The sequence below is a fragment of the Notolepis coatsorum genome, assembly GCF_963971535.1.
Source record: "Notolepis coatsorum genome assembly, chromosome: 13".
In the NCBI taxonomy this organism is placed as follows: Eukaryota; Metazoa; Chordata; class Actinopteri; order Aulopiformes; family Paralepididae; genus Notolepis; species Notolepis coatsorum.
The window spans coordinates 107,247,867-107,259,835 of record NC_140177.1 but is presented as its reverse complement, the minus strand read 5'-3'; the positions used below and the strand labels follow the sequence as shown (position 1 = coordinate 107,259,835).

Below are 11,969 nucleotides of genomic sequence, written 5' to 3'. Positions count from 1 at the left end.
AATCCCCACCAGACTGGTGGACAAGCTGATTGAGCTGGGTCTGAGCTCCGCTCTGAGCGCCCTGGATACTGGACTTTCTGAGTGAGAGGCCCCCAGGCGGTCAGGGTCGGGGGTCAGACCTCCAACACCCATCACCCTGAGTATCGGGTCCCCCCAGGGCTGTGTTCTGAGCCCCCTGCTGTATTAGATACAAGATACAAGAGTTTTATTTGTCACAGCATACAGGTATACAGTGAAATGCGGGGGGTCTTGCCCGCAACGATGTGCATAATACAATAGTAATAATATATAATAAGAATCCAACCAATAGAGCGACATTGTGCAATAAACAAGTAAACAAAGTAAGGGCATATCGGTATCTGTACATGAGTTATTTACAGAGCATGGTAGGACATGCTAGGTCCTGTGGTAGTGCAGTACACTGTTAGCTACGGATGAGGCACTGGGTCTTTATGTACACTGCTATACAATGCTATATTATACAATCTCAAGTTATACTATACTATTCTTAAAGTGACCTTTCCTTCTGTAAAGTGTCCATAAGTGTGAGCGTGTGCAGCATGAGTGTGTGTGTGCTCATGTTAAAGTGGCTGCTAGTGTGTGAGCGTGTACAGTGTGTGTGTTGTGTGTGTGCTCATGTGTGCTTGTGCGTGGAGAGTTCAGTGTTCAAGGCTCTGATGGCCTGGGGAAGAAGCTGAGCCGAAGTCTCTCTGTCCTCATTACTGGTGTTCGCAGGCGTTTGCCTGACCGCAGCAGCATGAACAGGCTGTTGTTGGGGTGGTGAGGGTCTTTCATTATCCTGCAGGCTCTGGATTTGCACCTCTTCAGGGCTGTACGCTAAGCTTTTTCACTAGGGGCACACTTGAAAAAATATTTTTTAGGGGCACATTTTTTAATAACAATTTTACCATTATTTATATCAATTGTTTTTGATTAAAAAAAAAAGAAAAAAAAATTTTATATAATTTTTTTTAATAAAATATATATATTATATAATCATACTTGTAGTTGTATTATCTGCGAGACATCGCCACCACGCAACAAGTCTAAATGCTCGCTATATGCAACCAGCTACACTGTCTGTGTGTACTCGAGTAGCCTCCAGCTACGGCCAGGATTCCCCGGAGCTGCAGCTGGACCCTATACTGTAGCCTCCAGCTACGGCCAGGATTCTCCGGCGCTGCAGCTGGACCCTATTGACTATATTCAGCGTGCCCTCAGCTCGAATACGCATCGACTCAGTGTTATAAGACATTGATATCAGGAGCTATCTGAACTATTTAGTTTAATGGGACGTTTCGTTTTGAACAGTAAGCTAACGCGAGCTATCATGCACTACTAGACTTGCTGTAGCATTTGTTGATATCAGTAGCTAGCCGGCTGGCAGGCTCACCGAGGTCCCAGTGTCCCACTAGAGACTAGTGTTTACAACAGCCACGGGTGCGGGAGGGAGGAGGAGCAGCAGACGCCGCAGCTCTCTCCGTGTGTCTGAGTTCAGTTCAGTTCGGCTCACTATAGGAGGTCGAACGCGTCGAAAATATGAAGCAATACTAACTTTACTTTTCTTCATAGCTAAATCAGACAGTCAGCCAGTCTATCAGAGTGAGTGCTCAGTCGATTGTTCCCGCTGATCATACCTGCTGAGTGCTCACTGCTCAGCTCGCGTGAGTGACGTCATCGCGTCATCACACGCCTTGGATAATTTAGGAGTGAAATGCGAATGCAAGGCTTGAAAGCACTACTCGCAAGCCCGCCCCCAGATAATATTTACCAATCGCAACGGCCAATTAAAGGGGCAATTTGCGACGATATCATCGCAGTGTACAGCCCTGCTCTTGTTGTATAGGACCTGCAGGGTTGGTAGTGCAATACCCGTGGTACGCTCGGCTGAGCGCACCACTCTCTGTAGGGCCTTCTTGTCCTGTGCCGTGCTGTTGCCATACCAGGCAGTGATGTTTCCAGTCAAGATGCTCTCTACAGCTCCGGAGTAGAAGGACTGGAGTATCTTCCCAGATACTCTGAACTTCCTTAACTGTCTCAGGTGGTATAGGCGCTGCTTCGCCTTTTTTACGACTGAGTCTATGTGTGTTGTCCATGTCAGGTCCTCTGAGATGTGGACCCCCAGGTACTTGAAGCTGCTCACCCTGTCCACGGTAGCCCCGTTTATCCTCAGTGGTGTGTGTGTCTCCTGCTGTCTCCTCCTAAAATCCACGATCAGCTCCTTGGTTTTACCAATGTTCAGGAGCAGGCTGTTGTCCTGGCACCAGCGTTCCAGTACCTCAACCTCCTCCCGGTAGGCCTTCTTGTCGTTGTCAGAGATCAGCCCCACCACCACTGTGTCGTCCGCAAACTTCACTATGGAGTTGGAGCTGAACTTGGCCACACAGTTGTGTGTGTATAGTGAGTACAGCAGGGGGCTCAGAACACAGCCCTGGGGGGACCCGATGCTCAGGGTGATGGTGTTGGAGGTCTGACCCCCCACCTTGACCGCCTGGGGCCTTTCGCTCAGAAAGTCCAGTATCCAGGCGCTCAGAGCGGAGCTCAGACCCAGCTCGATCAGCTTGTCCACCAGTCTGGTGGGGACTATGGTGTTGAACGCTGAGCTGTAGTCAATGAACAACAGTCTCACATAGCCCCACTTCTGGTGGTCCAGGTGAGAGAGGGTGCTGTGCAGTACTTGGGAGACCGCATCATCAGTGGACCTGTTTGGCCTGTATGCAAATATTCACTATACACACAGAATTTCACTTATTTAGTTTTACAATGTCAAAGCCTAAATCAAAACATTCCCGTATTTCTGCAATCTATGCGCAAAATAATAACGAGTTGAGTTCTAACAAAGAACGTATTACATGCTGGGTGGGCTGATAGAGTAAACTATGATATGAATATGAATATGATATGATATAAGGTATACTGGTCCGTCCGCGAGGATAGCGAGGAGTCGGATAGCCATTAAATGCCATTTGAGAATTAATGCAAAGCGACGGCCTATAGCCTATACATATTATTTAATGTTTTCATAAGCGTAAAGATACAACAGCTAGATGGGGCGGCTACGTGGCATAGTGGGCAAGACGCTCGCCACGAAATCTGGAGACGCTGGGCTTGCCTGTTCGAGCCCAGCGCTCCACATTTGCTTTCAGTTTAGCTGGTCGTCCGTACTAATACACATTGGCCGTATTAGGGGGTGGGAAACTGATGGGTGGGGATCGGGCGTTGTGGACAGCGACTCCTACAGGTCAGTTGGTGCGCCTGCGCAGTAGAATCAGGAAGTGTCGGGGGCAGCGTGAGCCTCCCACGCGTTACTCCTCGCCACTGAGAGATCGAGCTGCGCAGGTGAAAAGATGCGACTGCTGTTACCTCAAGTACCGGAGGGGACTTGTGCTATGTATGACTTAGTCCACATTGCAGCCGGCTTGTGGGAGGCAAGAAACAGCGTTCGTGACAGGGGAGGGTTGAATTGGATGATACGAAATTGGGATGGGAGAAAATATAGAAAATGGGAGAAAAAGTGGATTAAAAAAAAAAAAAGATACAACAGCTAGATTAATGATCAAGTTAGTTTATTGTGCAGGGTTCGCAGGGCTGTGTCATGTGCTATTATATATGCGCAAGTTACTGTTGCATAATGTAGGCTATGGGCTGGCTGCTATTATATGTAATTCATATAGGCTACCTAATACCGACAACAAGATAGATTGTATCATATGCACATCATATTATACCCGGTAGCCAATCCATATTCCAGCATGGTTATAATAATGACACACCAACGCACAGTCTTTATTAGTATTTTGAGCTGTCCAGGCAGAATTGCAGCAATGGTCTTAGGGAGTCGGTGATATCTGACATCACCATGTACAAGTCCGCCAGCATTTTATTTATTATCCCATAACCAGTGTTAATTTTGGCAGCTATTTTCATTTTAGTTTTAGTCTTAGTCATGTGTCAAGTGCTCTTTTTTCGTTTTCATCATATTTAGTCATCCTCATTTATTTTTCGTTTAGTCAGTTTTAGTCAACTAAATGTCTGAGCATTTTAGTCTTAGTCAGTTTTTGTCTCAATTTTGTCTTTTTTGTTTTAGTCTAGATTTAGTCGACGAAAACGGATTACATTTTTGTCTATTTTTAGTTAATGGAAAAAAAATATTCAGAAGTCAGAAATAGTCAACATGGAACATTTTCTGATTTAAATTGCGTATTTATTTTTTAACCTAGGGGAATCTGAGTCGGCGGCACAAGTGATACACAGGAAGTATATATGTTGGTGTAGACATGGTCCAATGTATTGTTGCTCCTACAGTATATGTTGGTGTAGACATGGTCCAATGTATTGTTGCTCCTACAGTATATGTTGGTGTAGACATGGTCTAATGTATTGTTGCTCCTACAGTATATGTTGGTGTAGACATGGTCCAATGTATGCATCAAAGAGAGCATTACGGATGTGGTGACATTGTTTCTGACCAGAGAGACGACGCTGAACTCTGTCTGTCTTCTGTTTGCTGTGTCTTTCCTTTCTCTCTGCCATGTCTGTCCTCTCTCTGCTGTGTCTGTCCTCTCTGTCATGTCTGTCCTCTCTCTCTCTGCTGTGTCTGGCAGCGGTTTATTCTATAACAGGATACTGTACACAGTAGTACTAGTAGTAGTACACACTGATTGCAATCTGTTTGCACACAAACATTATATAAAATCACATTCTGAGGTCAGTGTTAAAGTGCCACATGGAAGAGGTCTGGTTAGTGGTTAGAGTTAGAGGTGGTCTAGGTCTGGTTAGGGTAACTTATGGGTAGTTAAGCATTCATTATAATTTATTATTATTATTTAGATAGATGGATGTAAAGGGCTAGACCAACTCTTAACCCCTATCCGGACCTAGACCACCTCTAAGTCACAACCCTAACTTAGGGGTTAAAGTTAGAGGTGGTCTAGGTCTGGTTAGGGGTTAGAGTTAAAGGTGGTCTAGGTCTGGTTATACTGATCCGATACCAGTGCATACATAAAAAATAAAAAAATAATATTATATAAATAAAACCTTTTTTCTTTTCTTTTTTACAGCTACTGTTTTATATATACTGTTTTTTAGTAATAACTAGAAAGTAATGGTATTTATTCAACAACAGGTGATTGTATAGATTAGTATTAGTATCATTAATTGACAACTAAGCTCAATGAGTTCACCCACGGAATGGTTGTTGGCACATTGGTACACGTTGTTGCGCACTTCCTATCCAGCCTGCTCCCGTTCCAGTTAGCTAGTAGTAACGTCTATGTTGTGATTTTTTATTTTTATTTTTATTTTTTATCTTTCTTCCCCTCCCTTTTCCCGATTTTCTCTCCCCATCCCACCCTTCCTGGTTGTTGCGTACTTTCCCCTACTGTTGGTCCGGGAGACCGGAGACTGTCACATGCTTTCCTCCGACGCATGTGCAGCCTGGGGCAGGCCAACCTGGCCGCGCAGGTTCTCACCGGGGAGAGTGTAGCGTGTGGGAGGCCACACTATCTCTCCTCAGTTCCAGCCCTCGCTTAGCAGGCGCCCCGACCGAACTGTAGGGGTCGCTGTCCACAACGCCCAGGACCCACCCTTCAGCTTTCCCACCCTCTGATACGGCCAATTGTATCAGTGTGAGGGGCCAGCCAAGCTGATAGCAACGCCGGGAGCTGGATTCGAACAGGCGAATCCTAGTGTCTCCCGGTGTTGGTGACGGACGTAATCTCCGTGCGCCACCTGCCCCCCCATGTTGTGATTTTTAATGCAAAATAAATATTCAACATTCTCTTTTGAGACTCCACCTCAGACTCTTATCATCTGGCACTAAAAGCTAAACATTGTCACCGGTATGTCTGTCCGCAACATGTCATTAATTGTGTGGGAGAGGTCGATCAGTGACTACGTTAACGTGAGCTAGGTTAGCCAGTTAGCATGAGCTACCGGTTAGGTAGATGGAAAGAATGTAACGTTACTGGTGATTTACCTTGGAATACTCCTTTGCCAACTTGCTGTACTTTGCTTGCAGGTCTGCAGCTGGATTATGAATAGTCCCAACTTTAGCCAAGGTAACATTAAGCTAAAACTAGCTTTTCAAATAGCTCTACAGCTAATGCTAATAACGGAGCTCCGCGTCACACTGCTCTACTCGGGACAATGGCATTAAGAAAAGTTATAATTATTTTGTCTCGTCTTGTTTTAGTCAACAATAGCAACATACATGAAGAGAAATTTCGTCCTGGTTTTTGTAAATTACATTTTTGTGTCCTCAGTTGCGGTCAACGATATTTAATAAACTATTTAGTCTCGTTAGCGTCAAGTGGTCTTCAATAACGTGACATCACGTCTCGTTGTCGTCATGAAAAAAACCTTCGTTGACGAACATCTTTCGTCATCAATTTAGTCAACAAAATTAACACTGCCCATAACACGGGTTGTGTCTTCTTTGTTCGGCAGCGCCTCTGTGAACAATCTTCGCTCGGGTCAGTCCATTATTTCACATCCCATGGGGGTGTTTCATTACCATATATGGATAATCGGGGCGGTTCTGGTATGCAAATACGTAAAACCGTGCACGAGTTGCAGCGTAGGATCAAAGTGATATTTATCAAGACAGGTGTGCGTACGACCTGTGTACGCACGTGTGATAAATCCAGTTTTTTTTGTGCGTACACACATTCTAAATTATGTGCTTAACACTTTCTTCGCCAGGCTTATGTACATCATTATACCATCCTCTGCCAGCTCTATTTGTCTATGGAGAAGTTCCCCTTCTTTGCAGGGCTATAACTTTTTAAATTGTATTGCTAAATTGACATTACTATGGCCCATTCAACGTCAATTATCTATCGTTCAGGACGTAGGAACGTTATACTTTTTCATTCACATATATACTAAAATACGGTCTAAAGTATAAATATGTTTTTATCGTTTTCTGCAGCATTCTCCAGAACGTGATTTATAGCCCTAAATGCATTATATTGATGATCAAATACAGTTTGATAGCGATCTGCGCGAGATAAAACATTTCAAATGGACGTGCTTCTAGAAGTTATTACTTATCATCTGATGTTGACCGGATGGGGGGGGGGGGGGTCGTTTATAATTCCGTGGCCAACGTTAGATGATTCATCTAGTGTGGGTGATATGATCATTAGAGCAGTTTGTATCGAACACGGTAAAAAAAACGCTGAAACTCACCGCAGCTTCCTCGTAGCGTTGGGCGATGAGCGTGGAGCAAAAATATTCCTATTATGGGATGTTGAAATATGCGATCCATCTCCAGGTTGTATAATAGTATATACGTCCAAATCATGTTGTTTATCGAGTTATTGGTAACGGATCACTATCCATTGTGTCGCGCTCGAGTCCCGGCACCTATAGCGAGTGATCGGACCGAATTTGGATGAGCACCAGTTTCCGTTTCCCGGTTTGGGCGATCCGCCGATCGGCCACCAGATGGCGCTCTTGAACCGTTGGAGAGTTGAGAGGGGATCAACAGTAGATCTCAAGTCTCCGGGGGAGAAATATGATTGCGATCACAGATTTTTTAAATATTGATCTCAATGACGTGTTACGGCGTCATTGGCAGAATTAGCATGGCGGGGAATGACGAGTTTAGGCGTCCTTGGCAGAGAAAGTGTTAAGAACAAAGATAGAACACTTTCTAAGAATTGTTGATAAATGAGGGCCCAGGACTGTCCCTGTTGTTACTGGTTTCAAGTGGCATTATGGCATCTGAAGTGCATTGAGCATTCTTAGTGCATATAAGAATAATAATAAATAAGAATAATAATAATAATAAATTATAAAATAAAATAATAAATAAAATTATATAATAATAAAAAATTATAATAAGAAAACAATAAAACAAACAATCTTGCCTGGGACACACCGGCCCAGGTGTGCCCCAATTAGCCTGACGAGCCTTCCCCAGCTCTGCCAGCTAGAGCAGAGGAAGCCAACACAATGTGGGGGAGGGTCGTCACAATAGGGACATGGAGCTAGATTATAATGTTCTGCTAATGTCCCATTCTATCCTATCATATCCAGTGTAGATAGAGCCGTGGTGACACACCACGGCTGAATGAATGGAGATCAAACACACTGCCAGTGCCACTTAGTGGTCTGGTTTGGGCTGATAATTCAATATGATCATTTACATTTTTTTTTTGATCCACTTTTTCTCCCATTTTCTATATTTTCTCCCATCCCAATTTCGTATCATCCAATTCAACCCTCCCCTGTCACAGACGCTGTTTCTTGCCTCCCACAAGCCGGCTGCAATGTGGACTAAGTCATACATAGCACAAGTCCCCTCCGGTACTTGAGGTAACAGCAGTCGCATCTTTTCACCTGCGCAGCTTGATCTCTCAGTGGCGAGGAGTAACGCGTGGGAGGCTCACGCTGCCCCCGACACTTCCTGATTCTACTGCGCAGGCGCACCAACCGACCTGTAGGAGTCGCTGTCCACAACGCCCGATCCCCACCCTTCAGTTTCCCTCCCCGTAATACGGCCAATGTGTATTACTGTGGACAACCAGCTAAACTGAAAGCAAATGTGGAGCGCTGGGCTCGAACTGACGAGCCCAGCGTCTCCAGCATTTCATGGCGAGTGCCTTGCCCACTAGCCACGTAGCCGCCTATGATCATTTACATTTATCGTCTTTCAATGGGATCACATCTTGATGAAATTGTGTGTATTAAGATATCGTGATACGTAATTCTAAATTGAAAACAAGCACATACCTTATTAACTCCATATTTCTCACAAAACTTTAACTAAAGTATTTGAGGGAATGTAATTTAAAAACTGCAGTTTGATTTGGTCTCTCTTGCGCTCTCTCTCAATTTACTTGTACTTCATTGGCATGACTGCAAGTTTACAATGTTGTCAAAACTATTTAGACAATGTATAGTCGAACTAACGTACAATATGCTAATAATATGTACAGAACATGATGAGATTAAAAGGTAGAAAATAAAATAGCATAAAGTGAGAAAAGGGACCTTAAGGAAGGAGGTCATTATAACTCGTAGGTCTACATGTGATCTACTAAAGCAAGGATGTCATTGTCCAGCTTTCAGGATGTCATGGCCTTCAAAATGTCTTCATGTATCAGTTTATACAAAAACAAATGCTATACTTATGCTTCTCACAGATGTCTAGAATGTCGCAGAAACAGTATAGACCATGTATAGTCCAGCTAACTTACAATGTACTATTAATATTCTGTAAACAAGACGAAAGTCTTTCTCTGGTCTGCATCCCCTTAACAATTGTATGTATTGAGCTGTACTGTACTGTACCCATTCTGCAATCTGTTAATAAAGTGTTCAATCAATCAATCAATCAATCAATCAATACAGTACCTATGGTAAGAGTAAAAAGCAAGTGAAAACGAGGAACTGAAGGTGGGCTATTGAGGGGAAAGTTTGCTTGGGAACTGGGAGAAAGGTCACGTTTACTATTAAATCAAGGATATCTGTCTCTCTCTCTGTCTCTCTCTCTCTGCAGAACTTTGACATGTTTGTCAGTCACTATAGTAATGTGAGCACACCACCCTGTGTTCATGTATACAAGCTGACAGGCTCAGAGGGAGACCCGCTGCATATGGTGCCTGAGTTCTGGGCAAGCATGATGGAGTCGCCAGGTACGTTTCTCTCCACAGGGGCCTCCATTCAAACCTTCCACTGTGCCCAGGGCCGGTGTAGAGGAACCTCAAGCTCCCCTGCTGGCCCGGGATCCAATCCCACCAGAACCTTCTCTGCTGTGGCTCTATGTTCCTCTCAATCTTCCTGCTGTCTCGATAAAGAAAAATACTTTTAAGGGAAGTAGACTACTGCAACTCACCAGATGTTAGTGACTCAGACTTTAGACTTTTGTTTGATTATTGTATTTTCAAAACCCTCAGTAAGACCAACGTAATATCTTTCTGTTTTAGACTGATGTGTCATAAACAACGCCTGCTGAGTGTCTCAACATACTTCCTAGGTCCAGCCAAGGTTTCTATGTTACAAAGGTTTAGTTGCCGACGTGGAAGGGAACAACTCGCGGGGCTGACCTGGGACCAGCCATGTAAATGCGTCATTCACCTGAATTTACCTGCTCGGCCCAAATAGACATCTGGCCCTAATTGTTGTCAAGGTTGTCCAGAAAACATGTTTTGTTTATTTTCTCAATGTCTAGACATTACTTCTTCTTTTTTTTAAGACCTTGGGTCCAGTTATGGTTCTCTATTTCAATTTGCCCTACAAGAGACCAAATGTGAAGGTTGTCCATCTAATCTGAGGTGTTATTTATGGAACAATCAATAAGAGTCGACTCGGTAGGGGAAAGTTGAGACCACGAGTTGATTACATCAAGGACGGTCGGTCGGATCCAGACTGGCCTCCTCGTCCGGGACGGCCACGCTAGCGTACAATCAGCAGCGATACGCGTCGCTCGCCAACCTGCGTCACGAGTGCTTTGGGCCATAGGTGACGACTGTTTATGCTTCATTCAATTAGTCTAAACGGTACTGAAATACTGGTCCAAACGTATAATCAATGTATGAAACATGCAAGCCAAATATTTTTCCAAAGACTCAGGGATATCTTATTTTCAGCTGATGGGTTTCCATTGAACAGATTAAAATGTTTTCTGTACTGATTTGTGAGTATATTACTCCATAAATAGGGACAGTTGTTTTGTATTTGTCTTCCAAAATATCTAAGGATAGATAGTGTACATGACCACAGCTACTTGTGTTCACTACATTTTAATGTAATCTAATATTGTATGCCACCAAATGCCATATGAATCTTATTAGATTAGATTAGATTCAAGTAATAAAAGTACATCACTATTGTACATGCTATCATAAAGAGTTATATGGGTAGACTATAGTATTGAATATAGGCAACAGAGTTCAGAGTTTGTACAGTATGGGTAACAGAGCCTAGGGTATAGGCAATGGTATGGGTGGGGGGGGGGGGCTGCTGTCTTCGTGGTACAGAGTTCAGGGAGATGACAGCTGAGGGAAAGAAGCTGTTCCAGAGTTTGCTTGACTTGGAGCGGAGGGCAAACAGTCCATGATTGGGATGAGAGGTGTCCTTGACAATTGCTGCGTGCCTTCCTCAGACACTGTTTGTGATAATTAGACTCAATTGCAGGGAGTGCAATTGTACCAGTGATGTGTTGAGCCGTTTTTAACACCCTCTGTAGTGCTTTCCGGTCTGAGGCAGTGCAGTTGCCGTACCAGACTGTGATGCAGTTGGTGAGCATGCTCTCTATGGCACACTGGTAAAATTTCACCAGAGTCTGAGGAAACAGGTGGGCTTTCCTCAGTCTCCTCAAGAAGAAGAGGCGCTGGTGAACCTTCTTGATCAGTGATGAGGTGTTGAGGGTCCAAGAGAGGTCCTCAGAGATGTGGACTTCCAGGAATTTGAAGCTGGAGACACGCTCAACCTCCGTCCCGTTGATATGGACGGTGGCGTGCGTGCCGGCTCTGGTCTTCCTGAAGTCCATGATGAGCTCCTTGTTTTTCTTGGTGTTGAGGGCCAGGTTGTTGTCAGTTCACCACGGCGCCAGGTGCTGGACCTCCTTCCTGTAGGCCTACTCATCGCTGTTCTTGATGAGGCCCGCCACCGTTGTGTCGTCTGCAAATTGATAGTGGTGCTGGTGCCATGTATAGGAGTGCAGTCATGGGTAAAGAGTAGGGCTGGGTATCGCCACTGATTCACAAGGTCCAGAATCGAATCGAATCGATTTCCGATTCAATTAGATTCCGATTCACAAGGTCCCGAATCGATTAGATTTCCTATTAAATTCGATTCAATGCTACTTTTCGACCTGTTCGTATACAATATTTTCCATGACTTTTCGAGATGGAGGTAAGAATAGAAAAAGGGCGGTAGTTGCCTGGGTCTAATTTGCTGCCCTTTTTGTGCAGGGGGGTTACTCTCGTAATTTTGAAGTATTTGGGTATGTGTCCCTG

At 44.3% G+C, this 11,969-nt stretch overlaps 1 protein-coding gene across 1 annotated transcript in view; it reads left to right on the top strand.

Moving 5' to 3' along the window:
* LOC311239455 (dipeptidyl peptidase 9-like) overlaps nt 1–11,969 on the top strand; it is a 93,068-nt gene that overhangs the window by 43,935 nt on the left and 37,164 nt on the right. Inside the window, exon 14 of the mRNA XM_084327763.1 lies at nt 9,509–9,644. Within this exon, the coding sequence (XP_084183889.1) occupies nt 9,509–9,644 (136 nt within the window). The remainder of the gene's footprint in view (nt 1–9,508; nt 9,645–11,969) is intronic.